The sequence below is a fragment of the Panicum virgatum genome, chromosome 3N, assembly GCF_016808335.1.
Source record: "Panicum virgatum strain AP13 chromosome 3N, P.virgatum_v5, whole genome shotgun sequence".
Taxonomy (NCBI): domain Eukaryota; kingdom Viridiplantae; phylum Streptophyta; class Magnoliopsida; order Poales; family Poaceae; genus Panicum; species Panicum virgatum.
The window spans coordinates 660,548-676,822 of record NC_053147.1 but is presented as its reverse complement, the minus strand read 5'-3'; the positions used below and the strand labels follow the sequence as shown (position 1 = coordinate 676,822).

The 16,275-nt window shown below is 45.0% G+C and overlaps 1 protein-coding gene across 1 annotated transcript; it reads right to left on the bottom strand.

The window, feature by feature from the left end:
* Positions 1-5,100: 5,100 nt before the first annotated feature.
* On the bottom strand, positions 5,101-7,272 carry LOC120663442 (NAC domain-containing protein 45-like). The gene is made up of 4 exons (XM_039942257.1): positions 6,914-7,272; positions 6,469-6,773; positions 5,667-6,350; positions 5,101-5,407 (listed from the first exon to the last, which is right to left on the bottom strand). Exons 1-3 carry the CDS (start codon positions 7,098-7,100, stop codon positions 5,682-5,684), a joined length of 1,161 nt encoding a protein of 386 aa, XP_039798191.1. The 5' UTR covers positions 7,101-7,272; the 3' UTR covers positions 5,101-5,407; positions 5,667-5,681.
* Between the last annotated feature and the right edge of the window lie 9,003 nt (positions 7,273-16,275).

Below are 16,275 nucleotides of genomic sequence, written 5' to 3'. Positions count from 1 at the left end.
AAATAAGATGCTACTGCTCATCAAATAAAATGGGATCTTGTTATTTATTTGGATCAAAAGTTACAGTGCTTAAGCATGTGTTTGTTTGTGCTGTCAACATCTATGGCGAGACTGCAGTGCATTGATTCTTTGCATGTGAAATGCAGTAGCTGATTGATAACCTCCCTGGTCCATATCCCCGATGAAGATGTTTGCTTACTTTCTGTCCAACTACTATTCTGGACCGTGGTGTGGTCCCCCACACCTCATTACTTGCTAAGGCTCTCCGCAGTGGGTACTCTATCACACGCGGTATCGCACATACAGAGTCAGTTTACAGAAAAAACGTCCGCAGCGGGGGACGGTAAACCCATCGCTATTTTTCCGTTTCCGCATGCACACTCCAAATCGAGCGCAGACGAGCGCAGATACAAAAGGAACGGGACACACGACGTGGCGCGGGGCCCGCGCACTCGCGCGCCATCCCAACCATGCGGCCGACGAGCGGGGAGGGGGCCGCCGGAGAGGAGGGAGGGCGGGCCGCTGGGGAGGGATGGCCCCCGTGTGCTGCGCGCTGGCCTCCCTACCCTGCCGCGCGCGGAGCTCGGCCGCCGTGCCGCCGTCCCAGCGACCCGCACAGAGGGAAGAGGGGGGACGAGGGGCGCAAGCGCGGCGTCGAGGAAGAGGAGGCCCGCACAGCCGCGCCGCCCGCGAGGAAGACGAGGAGGCGGGACCGCGCGGCCGCGCGAGGCTCCGCCGCCGGAGCCGGTGAGGAGGCTCGGTGGAGGGAGCAGGGCCGCCCTGCCTCGCCATGGCCGCGCGCCCGCCACCGCCTGGCCCGCCCGCCATGGAAGAAAGGGAGGAGGGCCCGACGCTCGCTCCGCCTGGCCCGCCCGCCATGGAAGAAAGGGAGCAGCGCGCAGGGGAGGGGGCGGGAGGGGTTGCGCGCGGCCTCGCCTCGCCTTCGCCTCGCTGGGCCGTCGCCGCCGCCGGGGAGGAAGGGCGCCGGTGGGGAGGGAGGCCGCACCTGCCACCCCAGCGAGCTCGACGAGAAGCAGGGCCGCGGCGAGGCGAGCTCGAGGAGCAGCAGGGCTGCCACGGCTCCGCCTCCCGCCCACGCACCGCTGCTGCTGCCGCTCCACCCCATCGAGGGCACCATGGGCCCCGCCGCGTGCGGGCCGCCGTCCCGCGCGGGCCTCCACCGCCGCCGCCGCCGCGCGAGCTCCCCTGCCCTGCTGCGCACGCTCACTGTTCGAGGGGCGCGGGGAGGCGGGCCAGGAAGGGGGAGGAAGGAGGGGCCGCCGTCGGGGAGGGTGCTCGGGAGGTGGTGCCGCCGAATCCCCGGCCCGCCGCGACCATGGACAGAGAGGAGGAGGCCGCCGCCGTGCCGCTGTCCCGCGAGCCGCCGCGCGCGCCGGTGTCCGGTCCGCCGACGCCGGGGAGGCCGCGGAGGCCGCCATGGAGCTCGATCCAGCGCGGATCAGGTCGAGCTCGAGCTCGGGGCCGGCGCGGGGAGGGAAGACGGCGGCGCGTCCCCGCTGGAAGGAGGCGCGAGGAATGAGGAGGTGGCCGGGAGGAGGGCGGTGCAGCGGGGCGGGCCGCCGGCGGGAGCAGGGAGGAGGTGGTGGCCGGCGGCGGTGGCCGGGGGAGGAGGGGCGCGGTGGCGGAGGGAGAGAGGACGGAGGGAGGGAGAGAGAGAGGCCGGGGGAGAGGGGGTAGAAAAGAAAAAAAAATTATGACACGTGGGCCCCACGCTTTGGTAGTTGGTATGGAGTAGAAATATAGAGAGTGAACGAGCGCGGAGAAACTGAACGTAGAGTAGAGAATCTCGATGACCAGGATGAAATATTCTTTTTAGAGAGTGAATTTGGAGAGTGACGAGTGCGGAGAGCCTAATGAATCAACAGGTACTACTAGACCATTTCAGTCGATCTATTTGGCTGATTAGGACATAAAAAGCCACTTTTGTAGCTTTCACTTGTGAAGGTTACTGTAAGGGCAACCTTGTCGCGCAAGTGATCACTTGACGCCATAATAATCTGATTCTGAAAATAGGTTCGAGCCGAGTCTTTCTCTGGGGTTAATTTGTCCTTTATGCTGTCATTGCTGTTGGGGTTCTGTCTGTGTTCGCTTAGCATTGAAGCACCTGGAAATTTGTGGCACTTGCATACACATGATGTTCATATCCTTTTAATTTCCACGTTACTGCCTTCTAACTATTACTAATTGAAGGCTCCTTTGGAGCCTCCACATGAAGCCACATAGGATCCTAAGTGGACACTCTAAAAAAATAGAGAAATCCTATAAATTTTCACAAAAATCAGAAACATCTAGCCATCAATCCAACGACTCTAATTATAATAACCATCAGATCTTTTATCTTTTCTAATAAATTACCCATCTCTGCCATTATGAAAATAGACTAAAGTAACCCTCTAAACATGTATCTAAATTACACACCTCTGCCATTATAAAAATAATACAAATACCTCCATAATTTGTATATAAATTACCCAATTATGTCATTATTATTGCAATCAGAATTTAAATTATATAATCATAATAATATATTAAAGTGTAGTATAAAATTCTAAATTACTATTTCTAATTATTAATATATTATTTATACAAAAATATTACACACGATATATATCACTATATATTCATGTATGTTGGAAGAGATAAAAATATCAATTCATAAATAAATAGTTCAACTAAATATATATTAAATATATATGGAGGTGTGATGAAAAATAAAATTTATTGTAACTATATAATGATGAATATATATTTTAGAGTATGTGCTATAATATTTAATAGATGAAAAGAGTGTGAGATAGATAATTGTAATTATTGACTTTATTCTTATATTAATTCTAATTATTATTCCGTGCGGGAGCACGGGTTGATAGACTAGTTTGTAGCAAATTGAAATGTCAGAGTTTTTTTGGGGGGGTGTGAATTAGCAAATCCTTTTTTTACTGGGATATATAATTTTTGAAAGGTATAATCGGACATATATATGTAATCATGTTCATGAGATATGGGATTCGGTGTAAACGGAATGTTTATAATTGCAAAAAAAAAGTGAGGAACCAATGATTTATTATTACATCAGCGCTGTAGCACATGGAGCACTGGGATGAAGCATGGAAAAGGTCTTTCCTTGCCCTTTCTGTTAGCATTTTTTTCCTTGCTGCTGTGCTACTTTTTCTTGCTCTTTTGTTTGACCAGCATCGTCATAACTTCCATCATCAGTTTTAAGCCTCTGCCGGCCGCCACTTGTTCAATACGTAACACACACAGTGGGTAGAAGTACTCAATCGTGTAGTAGCTAGCACTGGCCAATAGTTGAGATGCATCGGCGTCCTATATATGCTTGCTATCGACTATGATTGATTGATACCGGCCGGCCGGTTCGACACTGGTCTGAAAATGACGTGTGTAGAGAGAGACGAAAGCAAAATTGTTGAAGGCAACATGCATGCTCTAGATTTTCGCATGGTCGGTGCTGACGACGACAATTTGGCCATACGCCGGACGCCAGATAAGCGCATGTTAGGTTCTGAGGAACCATGATGGATCGGAAGTGTAGCCAGCAAAACATGACTTGTAAGAAAGACCGTGGCAGTACAGAAATTAGTCATGGACAGATGGACGCGGAGTTCTTCCAAATCAAAACTGAAGGGTGGTTGATGCTAAAAAGGACTATGCACGATGCAGTGCTATGGTGGCATTCTGCTAGCACGTGAGAATGGATGGGATACAGGGACGAAGCATGGACGCCTTTTGTTGCACAAAAGATGCCAAAATGCTGGCAGAAATTAAGGCCATCCTAGCTCATTAATCTTTTTCTGTCAGCTTACTTAATTACTTTTCAGCCATACACAGTACATATATACTAAGCAAGGCTGGATTTCATGGGTTTTAATTTCAGTGAATTTATATATTGTTTTATTTGTAGCCATCCCATCATGTCCTAGGTCTGATAGATACTCCCTCCATACTTGAAAAGAATGTCGTTTTGGACAGAGACACGGTCTCTAAAGCTTAACTTTGACTTCTTATTTTTATAATAATATTTATCGCAAAGTGATATATTTATACTTTTATGAAAGTATTTTTCAAAACAAATCTATTCATATGATTTTTGTATTTTGAAACTCAATAACTTAAAAGTTATTCATAATTTATGCTCTCAATGTTTGACCCAAATCTTGTCCAAAACGACATTCTTTTCGAGTATGGAGGGAGTATAATATTTCTTTAGGTCTCTCTTTATTCAGGCGGCGTTACAAGTTCTGTGATGACATCTATGATGAGTAATCATTGTGTAATCTTCACATGATTCCTCATGGCAACATTTGCATAACTGCATGGCTTTTGTGGAAACACATTTGTGTGCACAGCACATCTACCAAAAAGAATAGTTGCAATAATAATTGACTAACAAATAATGATGAGGTCGTTATGATGCAGCATATATATACGTAGTTCATCAGCTCAACTCCTGAAGTCACATGAAGAGTAGTAGTTCAGCGCAATTCGAGGCTAAGATGTGGATCATCCATGCATGCTCCTGGTTAGCAGCGCTGGCATGTACGCGCTTTCTGTGGTTTGCTTGCTCCTCCATTTCTGTAAAGCTAATGAAGATTTTTTTGAAGTTAAAGCTAATGGAGATAGGTAGCATGCAGTTGATTGATAAATGGAGCATGACATCACCATGTGGACTGCATGCGAGCGCCGTCCAACGTGCTGTACCGACCTGGTTGCACGTGATTTCCTGACATACATGCTTAGCTTGCACCTAGCTGTACATCAACATCAAGGCCAAGGCCACTCCGATCCTAACTTGTGCGCCAAGATTACAAGGCTTGATTCATGTCTTTAATTAGTTAGTGGCAAACTGATCTGGCTTTCTTCCGTTCTAATATAGCAACAGATCGATCAAGTTTGAGCCTTTCTTACAATCCCTCAAGAAGCTAGCTAGTATCCCCAAAATTATAATTAACCTGCATTTCTATACCATTACATATTTTGGTAACTCAAGGCCTATAGAAAAGGCCAATCATATTTAGCATCAAGTTTCAAGAAAGAATTCATTACTAGCACAAAAAAAAAGATAATAATTTGCATTCTTCCATTATATATATTTTGGTTAAGTATAAAAAATACATATACCTGGTAGCGACATCAAAATAAACTGTAGCAAGTCTGAAAACTATGTGTCATATATATGCATGGATAAACTAAAAGTTTCAGCACCAACAAACAAATTCTCACCAACAAACTTAAAGCACTGTCCTGTTTACATCACCTAAATTAAAGCAAACATCATGATCTCTCTCAGTTTACGAACTAATTAATGAATTAAGCAACCAACTAAACTGTCACAAAACTCCTATATATAACGATCACTAAACAACTACTCCCTCCTTCCCCATTTATAAGGCATGGTGGAACATGACACGGTCTTCTAAACAACACTTTGACCATTTATTTATCATATATTATATCACTTTTGATTATAAACTTATAATTATTGTAAACTATATTTGATTATGAATCCAATCATATGAAATTTGCATTATAAAAATAAAAATTTAATAGTCAAATTATTGGTCAAAGATGAGAAGGTTTGAATCTTGATATACGTGTATGCCTTATAAACGGGGAAGGAGGGAGTAGTACCCATTATATATTTAGTAGCGCCCTGACGGAGCACCCAAGTTCTTAGTAGCCGCTGGTCCAATAGCAGCAGTACTACTGTCACCGTAGTTGTTGCCTAACTTCTGCTGCGGCACACCTTGAGAATTATGCTGTAAAATTCCGGTCACCGACGAACTCGGTAAACCACCAGCGAAATAATTTCCTCCTAGAGCTTTCGCCACTATTGCCTGAGGATGCAAGTTGTAGCTTCCCATTGCTTGATTATGGTCTGCGTTAATAAGCATGTTCCACAAGGAGCTGTAACTGCCACTGTTGTTTGTTGAAGCTGCTGAATTGGCCACGGCCACCTGCTGCTGCAGGTTGTAGCTTGCTACGTCGTTCAAGCCGTAGTTGGGAAGGTCGACGAAGCTACTCCTAGTCGTCGTCGTAGCTCCCGCGGCGGTAGAGAAAATTGATGAGTAGTCCGCGTTGTGCAGCGGCGCGGCATTGATGGTCATCGTCGTGCTTGGCAAGCTGGCGGCGGAGTTGAAGTACATGGGATTGATCATGCTGGAGTCCAGAAACTGATCATCTCCTCCTTCGCCGGCGTCATCCGAGACGACGGAGCTGACGTTGGGCGTCCCGGAGGAGTACTCCTCCGCGGGCTTCTTGATACTGGCTTCTCCGTTCTTGTGGTGCACCTTGCACACGACCCATTCGTCCTGAACATAACAATTTTTTTTAAAAAAAATCGAATTAACTCACACGTTGAGCTGATAAAAAGTTGCAAATTATTTTTAACATGTACAAGCAAGTAATGTTCTTCATCAAGTATTGTACCTTGGGATTGAAACGTAGGTTCACGTTGTTATGCCTGGACTTCCCCTCCAGGCGGAACTCGTGCATCACCCAGTTGGTCTTGGATCCCCTTGGAGCTCTGCCCATGTAGAACACCAGCGTCTTCTTCATTCCAACAAGCTCACGGCCTGCACCTCCAGCAGCAGCAGGTTTGAAGATCTCCCTGTCCTTGCCTGTGGCCTTCCAGTAGCCGTCCTTGGTGGCGCGATTCGTGCGCATGCCCGTCGGGTATTTCATGTCCTTGTGGCAGAAGAAGTACCACTCCTTCTCCCCCATCTTCGCCTTGCCTGTTGTTGGTTGTAGATCAACAAATGGGGAAAACATCAATTAATTAGCTCAAAAATTCTGCCTAGCTTTCTGCAACTACGCGTATGTGGTGCAACTGAAGAACAAAAGGGATCGAAAAGGTGGTACACGATTGACTTACTTGGGAGATCCCATGGCTCGCACTTGTTGAGGTCCACCTCACCGATGGCTCGCGGGTCGAAGCTAGGGTTCAGAAACTTCTGCAGGAGATAGCTTGTGATGACCTCCTCGTCTGTGGGATGGAACCTGAACCCGGGAGGCAGGAACAGGTCGCCTCCTTGCTCTGATTTGACACTACGCTCCACCATGATCGACCTCTAGCTTGTTGGAAAAACTATGAACTGCAGCTTCACTTGGAACAGGAGAGAAACCAGGATCTCAGAGGAAAAAGGCAGAGAGAAGCTAAGCTTGGGGAAGCTTGTGAACACAAGAAAGGTGGGGAATTAATAGAAAGGGGCTAAAGAGAGGAGGAAGCCAAGTTTTGTAGCGGTGTGAGAGGTGAGACCTGATCTTCCTCTGGAAGAGCCCAGCCTCCGTTGGCTTGCCTAGTAATTAAGGAAGTCTTCAGTCTTCACTCGGTTTTGATTAGGACAGCATAAAAAATGCAGCAATTAACTACATCAAATTAATAATTACCTTTTCTATGTGGCCATGAATCTAATCAGAATTAAGAGGTGTCATGCCGTGCGAGGCATATGGTAATTTATTTTGGCTTTCAATTTTTTGTTTTTTTTATTTACAGTGGTGTGGGTGACAGCTAAGTATTTACAGCTAGGGGGGACTAGTAACTGTCGGGAGGCTTCTGAGGTAAGCCACTGACTTTAAAAAAACACATATAAACTTTGCTGTGAAAGAATGCGCGCATACTATAATAATGCGAGCTAGCTGTATCTACCGATCAACTTTGTAATGAAAAATCTGTTGAATTCCTCACGTTGCCATTGCCCATTGGTGATGTGATTGATGCTCTGGACTCTCCGGTTATGCTTAGGGCTAGAGTTTTGGATTGAGTTCGGGATTTGGGGATTTTTATGTGCTTTCGGGTCTCACAATATGGTCCAGCAGGTCATGTAGCCACACAAGTATTTTAAAATTTGGTCATTCCACATATATTCTTATCAAGTAGCGGTACAAGCTGTTGATTTTAAATTTATTACAGGTTTGTGCTCCTGGGGTTGGATTTCTTGGCAATTACCATCTCTTTTGACAAATTGAGCACGTCGCCATCAGCCCGCATTCATAAGGACATGCATGGGTGGTTCCATTCTTTGCCAATATAGGCGCCCAAAGTATTTAATATTTATGTCTTGTGAATTTCTCTTCCTTTTCTTTGGAATATACCGCCCACATTTGTAGGCGAGCAAATGAAGCTAGCTAGTTGGCAAACAGCTGCTGACAAATATATGAAGAACTAGTGAGGTGGCCCGCGCATTTGCGCGGCTAGTATTGATATTCTAAATATATCTTATATTTTTTATCTAATTATTATTTATAAATTTAAATTTTTCTCATCACAAGCTATTTGCTTTAGTAATTAAGAGTGCTTCTCTACTGCTAGTGCAGTAGTGCCTTCTTTTGCCTACATCTTTTTTTGTCAGTGATGTGGCCGCATGGCAAGCGCACAACCATAATCCTATCACGACTGTCTATCTTCTTGATCTTACCTACTACCATTCGCTAGTAGTAGTAACATATTTTTTATCTGTCAGCTCTTACAGTAATGCTGCCCACTGCTCAGTTCAACTGATTCAGTTGTTTTTTTGCTAGTTTCCCTACTTTATAATCTTCTTGGTCGTTTGTTGCTGCTATGTCTGTTCTGACCCGTCAGCTTCTACCTACCCTCATCCCGCCGCCTCCTGAGCCTGCTTCGCAGGCTACTACCCCCGGGGGCGCTGTTGCCTGCCGCTGCCCGAGCTGGCCGCCGCCAGGGGCCCGCTGTCGTGCCATGTCCCCTCCCGGTCCCGATCCCGTGCCACCACTGCCGCATCACCCACCTCCTATTCTGCACCACTCCTACGCCTTCTCCCTGCTGCGCATCTCCCTCGCTGCCGTGCTCCAGAGTCCCCTTCGCCTCCTCTCCCTCGTATCCACCCGCCGACTCCGGCCCATGGTGGCGGCGGCAGGCGTCCAACGTGCGCGAGATGCGGCAAAGGGGAACACATCACAGTGGCAATGGGCATCCTGGGAGACCAGCGCACGCGGGGAGGGAAGGAGGGGAGATGGGGTAAAATAGGGCTTTCAAAGAGCTTATAAGTTACATACAACCAAACATGAAGAAATTATAAATCACTGATTTTTAATCATCTAATAACTTAATAAATCATTTGACTTATGGTAATCAAACAGGAAAGAATGGTAACCAAACAAAGCCTATGAATCGAGTGTTTAATAAAAAAAAGAGGTTTTGACCGCCGGATATCAAACCGAATTGATCGACCCGTGCGTCTCAGTCACCATCATTTCTGCACTCCGTTCCATATCTTGGGCTACACGACTACAAAGTCTTCAACTCAATCAACAAAAAAAAAGTCGAAACAAATGCGAGACGCATCGGCATAAATTTTATGCCAAAAAACGTCACGTCGAATATTTTGGCATATGCTTTGAGTATTAAATAAAATATATTTACAAAACTTTGCACGGATGGGTTGTAACACGCGAGATGAATCTAATGAGCATACTTAATCTATTATTTGCAACAGCGATACTACAGTAACTATCCTCTAATTATAAACTAATCATAGATTAATTAGACTCATTATATTCATCTCGCGATTTACAACCCACCCGAGCAAAAAAATTTATAAATAAATTTTATTTAATACTCATAAATAGCAAGATTCTCTTTTAAACTTTTTTGGCCAAATTAACTGAACACCCCATAATTTTTTTTAGGGAAAACACCCAGAGTCGAGGATGTCGGTATCTTCCCGGTAAAATAAAACTACTACTCAAGTGTCAGGTTAACCGTATTGTCACTAAACAGTCCAAATAATACTGATCAAGTGCAATAATTAACAACTTAAACTCAAACCACAGCTTCTGCACTTAACCAGTACACCCAGGCTGCCTGCTGTAACCAGGATCGATTACACGGGAACTCTCGACAAAAGACGAGCACAGGTGATTACAACCAAAAGCAGAGTTCAAATTAATTTACAAACAGAGTTTAACACAAGCTTCAGAAATAATTTACAACAAAGTTTTACAATCCAGGGTTTACAATCCAAATCTCAGAGTTCAACACAGCGGAAGTAAAACAGAGTTTAAAACAGAGACCCAAAATACAATACGATAACTGCCATCGACAACAAAAGACAAGCTTCACATCTTGCCCATTGATGTGAGGCCAATCTGCCCATACTTCATGGAGAAGACGGAACCCAGTCGACAGTCCAACTCGGAGGAAGAGGCTGACCACTCCAAGACGCACAGATCTCCTCGAAGTCTTCCGGAACACAACCTGCTCAGAAGGGGGTACAACCAAACCCTGAGTACTCTAATACTCAGCGAGACTTACTTGTCTATGGGTATACTAGCCCATTAACTAGACATGCAAAGCTCTTTGACTCTGAAGTTGTTTTGCGGAAAAGCTACTAATACTGAATCCCTACTTTCAATATTTTAGCTCCAATTGATTTGACAGCTACAAACTAGGTTCGCCTATTTCTCTAGAGCATACATGGTTGATCATATTATCTTTTAGTAACATACAACTCAACATTTTCATTCCAGTCTCATTCCACTTCTTTACTACGATGTGACAGAGAGATCAAGGTTCTCATATCCGATTTAACCTTGCAAGGTGGACCTAACTCACACGCCCAGTGCGACCCCGCCGAGTTACACTGAGCAACCGTTCCCACGATTACCCCGAAGCCTGAATCAAGCCCGCCAGCACCCGGATGATGAGCCCCGCATGTGCGAACACCCGGTGAACCCGTGGACGACTTCACCATCCGTCATCCCTACCCAGCACCACAGGTCGAGAATCAGAGTTCGACACAATTTAGGTAATTAGCTTACCGGTTTTGACTACCTCCTACTCCCGACATGTGATTAGTACTGTTCAATCCTCGATCAATAGTGTCAACAATGGTACGGTCCTCAATCAACACAGGTGGAGTCTCGGTTTTTCCTTTATTCCATAGTCTTGTCCAACTTTCCTCCACCCGGTCTCCACTTTCAATCATACAGTACTCTTTTCTCATAACCTTCTGAAATAACAACCCTATATCTCACGGGTGAAAGGAAATCACCCATCTTCTACCGAATCATCTTTACGCGCAGCAGTGCTATCGTCCTGCACATACTAGTAGAGACACTGGAGTAATCTAGGGATTATGCATCTAGGGTTCCATACAACTCCTAGAAACTTAATGCACAAGTACATACTTTAATAACACTTTGTAAATTTAAAGTAAGGGTTATGCTCCGGGGCTTGCCTTGCAAGTCAGCGGGGTTAGCAACGTCTTCTGGAGCTTGCTCAACGGCTTCCTCGATCTGCTGCTCTCCTGCTGGTGGCTCCTGGACCGGCTCAGCAACTAGCTCGTAGACAGCTTCGTTCGCGGTGTCTACACGTATGAAAAAGGATGCCATGTAATAATTAAAATGGTGCAATGAAATGATATAAGTGCTCATGATGCAATGATATTACCGAAAGAAGATTATTTGGCAACACAAAAAGGAAAACTGCGGCTAGGAGTGAAACACGCGCAAGAACTTAACTTGTAGACATGAATAAAGCCACAAAATTTACTAGCATGAAGGTACATTGATATCACATGCAAGAAAAATTTATTAACTTTTATTGCAAAACCAAAATATTTATTTTTGCCCTAGCAAAATAAACTGGACAATAACAGATCCACAAACATGCATATAGGCTATGTACCCGAAAATTTTTCAGTGAACTACACACCTAAAGAGTAAGCTATTGCATAAATTTCATAATGTTTAGAGCAATAGAACAACCAGTATTAAATAAATAAGCTTAAACACAAACAAAAATTTAGCAGGGGCAAAAGTGACATTTCACAAGCATGAGTATTTTTCCTTTGAAGATATTGATCTATACAACTCAACAAATTTTAGTTTGCATTTGTTTGCTATTTACTACGTATTTTACAAGATTAGTACACAAAACTAAAACTGAAATTTAACTGGAAACCGGAACCTCCGGGTTCCAAAACCAGCAGTTCCGGTTTTGGGGGAAAAACAGGGGACAACTAGGCCAAGGCCATGGTCGACGCGTGGCGCACCGCCCTCACCGGTGGCGAGGCCGGCCGGTATTGGGGCGGGGCAGCTGAACGGCCAGCACAGGCTGGCCGGGCTGCAGCGCGTGGAGGCATCGCGCAGGGCCGCGCCAAGGCGACCCGTGAAGGGAGGGTAGCGGTGGCGGCCTAACCACGGCGGCGAGGCCGCGTTCCGGCGACGACAGTGCCGGGAGGAAAGGGAGAATAAGCCGGGGAGTAAGAAAGGGACGCAGCGAAGCTCACCGCACACTTGAATCGAACGGAGGAGGACCGGAGGTGGGGGCTCGGCGTGAGGGGCGGAGCTCCGGTGAGGGCAACAATGGCGGCCGGCGGTTGGACAGCCGATTCGGCCGGGAAATGGCTCGAACAAGCTCGGGGAGGTACGGCATGGGTGCCGGGCGAGGCGAGGAGGGTTTAGGCGCGCGGAATCGAGACACGACGGCGAGAGGTGGCCGGAGCGACGCCGGCGACGAGCTCTGCTCGTGTCGACATGGCTCAGCTCGAGCTCTGAAAGGAAGAAAGGGACGGGGACGAGAAGCCTCCAGAGCACGTGAAGGATAAGGGCAACACGCACAGAGGGCGAGGTTCTTTGCGACAGCCGACGCGTGGCGTTGCCAGCAGCACAGTCGCCGGTATGGGCGCCGAAGTAGGTGAAACAGAGTAAAACCGGAACTTCTGATTTCCAAACCCGGAACCTCCGGGTTTTGGGGCAAAACAGATTCAATTTTGGAGCGCCCAAAACTAAAATTTTCGCACAGCAACTTGAACTTTGGCCAAAATAAAAGTTGTAGAAGAAGAAAAGATCTACAACATTGGTATTGGATAAAAGTTGTCTTGGTCAACGATTTGAGAGAGATTGGACTGGATTTTGACTGCTAGTTTGTAATTAGCAGAAATTGCGCAAACATAATTAAACTTGAATGCATGTGATGACATTAATTCAAAATATAATTATGCATGCACAATTACCACTAATGACAAAGTTTAAACTACTAATCATGATTAAGTGATGCTTAGCAGCTAATGTACAAGATTAACACCAGGGGTGTTACAGCCTTCCCCCCTAAAAAGAATCTCGTCCCGAGATTCAGGATGATAGAATTACGGTAGAAAGTTCAAGGGCAAATACCTTGATGCGTGCGTAGAAACTCTGGATACTTGGACTTTAGAAATTCTTCTTTTTCCCAAGTAGCTTCCTCTTCGGAATGATGAGTCCACTGAACCTTATAAAATTTGATGGTAGTACAATGAGTAATACGGTCCTTGCGATCAAGTATCTTGATTGGACGCTCAACATAAGTGAGATCAGATTCTAACTGAATTGTATCACTATCAATAGCTTCAGTTGGAATTCTCAGACATTTTTTCAGTTGTGATACATGGAAAATGTTATGAATTGCCGCAAATTTTGCTGGAAGATTCAACCGGTAAGCTACATGACCACATCTCTCCAAGATTAGATATGGACCAATGTAGCGGGGAGCTAGCTTTCCTTTTACTCCAAACCTTTGCACGCCTTTCCAAGGTGATACTTTCAGATAGACGTGGTCGCCGACTTCAAAGGCAAGTGGACTACTTCTTTTATCAGCGTAACTCTTCTGCCGAGACTGCGCAATTTTCAAATTTTCTTGAATAAGACGGACTTGCTCTTCAGCTTCTTGAACCATATCGGGTCCAAATATAGTTCTTTCCCCTGCCTCTGACCAATTCAGAGGTGTCCGACATCGACGACCGTATAATGCTTCGAATGGTTCCATTCTGATGCTTTCTTGGTAGCTATTATTATAAGAAAATTCTGCTAATGGCAAATATTCATCCCATTTCTGTGGGTAAGCTAAGACACAGGCACGGAGCATATCCTCTACAATCTGATTTACTCTCTCCATTTGGCCATCTGTTTGAGGATGATATGCAGAGCCGCGAATAAGATGGGTCCCCAAACAAGCATGTAATTGCTCCCAAAAGCGAGCAACGAATTGGGTCCCACGATCGGATATGATGGTCTTTGGCACCCCATGCAAACACAATATGCGATCCATGTACAACTCGGCATACTTCTTTTCCCGATAGATAGTTTTAATTGGAAGAAAATGTGCTGATTTGGTAAGGCGGTCTACAATAACCCAGATAGAATCATAACCCTTTTGAGTTCGAGGTAAACCGACAATGAAATCCATACTGATGTCTTCCCATTTCCATTCAGGAATACTCAAGGGCTGAAGAGTTCCTACCGGTCTGAGATGACTAGCTTTAACCCTTCGACAGATGTCACATTCAGACATATACTTGGCAATCTCTCTTTTCATCCTAGTCCACCAAAATCGTTGTTGCAGGTCTTGGTACATCTTGTTGCTACCAGAATGGATGGATAGTCAGGAAGTATGAGCTTCATCAAGAATTTGCTTTCGGATCTCAAAATCCTTAGGTACCACTATTCGATTATTAAACCATAACACATTCTGATTATCTTGGTGGAAACAACTTACTTGCGGATCTCCTTCTGATAATCTTCTCTAAATTTCTTTTACTCCTTTATCTTTCTTTTGTGCTTCAATGATTAGATCACGAAGAGTAGGAGTGAGTTCTAGATGGGCCAATGTGCCATGTGGTACAATGCTCAAGTTCAATTTTTCCATTTCAAAGCAAAGAGACTTACTTAAGGGTGTAGCAGAGAGGCAATGACAGTGATCTTTCGACTTAATGCATCTGCAACCACATTTGCTTTTCCTGGGTGGTAGTGTACTTCGAGTTCATAATCCTTAATCAACTCGAGCCATCGTCTTTGACGCATATTTAGATCAGCTGGAGTGAAGAGATACTTGAGACTCTTATGATCTGTATAGATGTTACACCTTGTACCCATAAGATAATGTCGCTAGATCTTTAAGGCATAGACTACGGCTGCTAGTTCAAGATCATGTGTAGGATAGTTCTCTTTGTGATGCTTGAGTGATCGAGAAGCATAAGCTATCACTCGATTCTCTTGCATCAGAACACAACCAATTCCGGTGCCTGAAGCATCACAATAGACATCGAATGGTTTTGTTGTATCTGATTGGGCTAGGATTGGTGCTAAAGTAAGTAGAGTTCTTAACTTCCGGAAAGCTTGCTCACATTGGTCACTCCAATGAAATTTGGTACCTTTCTTGAGAAGTTCAGTCATAGGTTTAGCAATCCGAGAGAATTCTGGTATGAATCGACGGTAATAACCCGCTAAACCTAAGAAACTTTGGATTTCAGCCACTGAGGTTGGAGCCTTCCAGTTCAGTACATCCTGTACTTTACTGGGATCAACAGAGATACCCTCAGTCGTGATAACATGACCTAGAAATGGAACTTCCTTTAGCCAAAATTCGCACTTGCTGAGTTTAGCATATAGCTGATGTTCCCTGAGACGCTGAAGTACTATATGAAGATGCTGAGCATGTTCTTCCTCCATCTTGGAGTAGATTAGGATATCATCAATGAATACCACAACAAATTTATCCAACTCTGGCATGAATACTGAATTCATGAGGTACATGAAATAAGCTGGAGCATTGGTTAACCCAAATGACATAACCAAGTACTCATAAAGACCATAACGAGTGGAAAATGCTGTTTTTGGTATATCTGATGGCCGAATTTTGATTTGATGATAACCAGATCGAAGATCTATTTTCGAGAAGAACTTGGCACTGGCTAATTGATCAAAAAGGAGATCAATGCGAGGGAGAGGATACTTGTTTTTAATGGTGACCGCATTCAAGGGTCGATAGTCTACACACAATCTTAACCCATGATCTTTCTTTTTCACGAACAAGGCTGGACAACCCCACGGTGAAGTACTTGGTCGGATGAAACCCTTCTCTAGTAATTCTTGCAACTAGATTTTCAATTCAGCCAACTCACTAGGAGTCATTCTATATGGTCGTCGAGATATAGGTGCTGTACCATGCTGTAGTTCAATCATGAACTCCACATTTCGATCGGGAGGCATACCTGGTAATTCTTCTGGAAACACATCAGGATACTCACTGACCACCGGAATTTCCGCTAAGCTTTTTCCTTTCAGGTGATAGATTGCATTGACGGGTAGTTCATGCTTAGAGAGATGAATATCCAAAATACCATGTGTGGAAGAATTGATCCGGACAATGCGAGATGAAGTATCAAGGGTAACACAATATTCTTCCATCCAATTCATTCCGAGAATGGTATCTATTCCTCGGTTTGGAAGAATAATGGG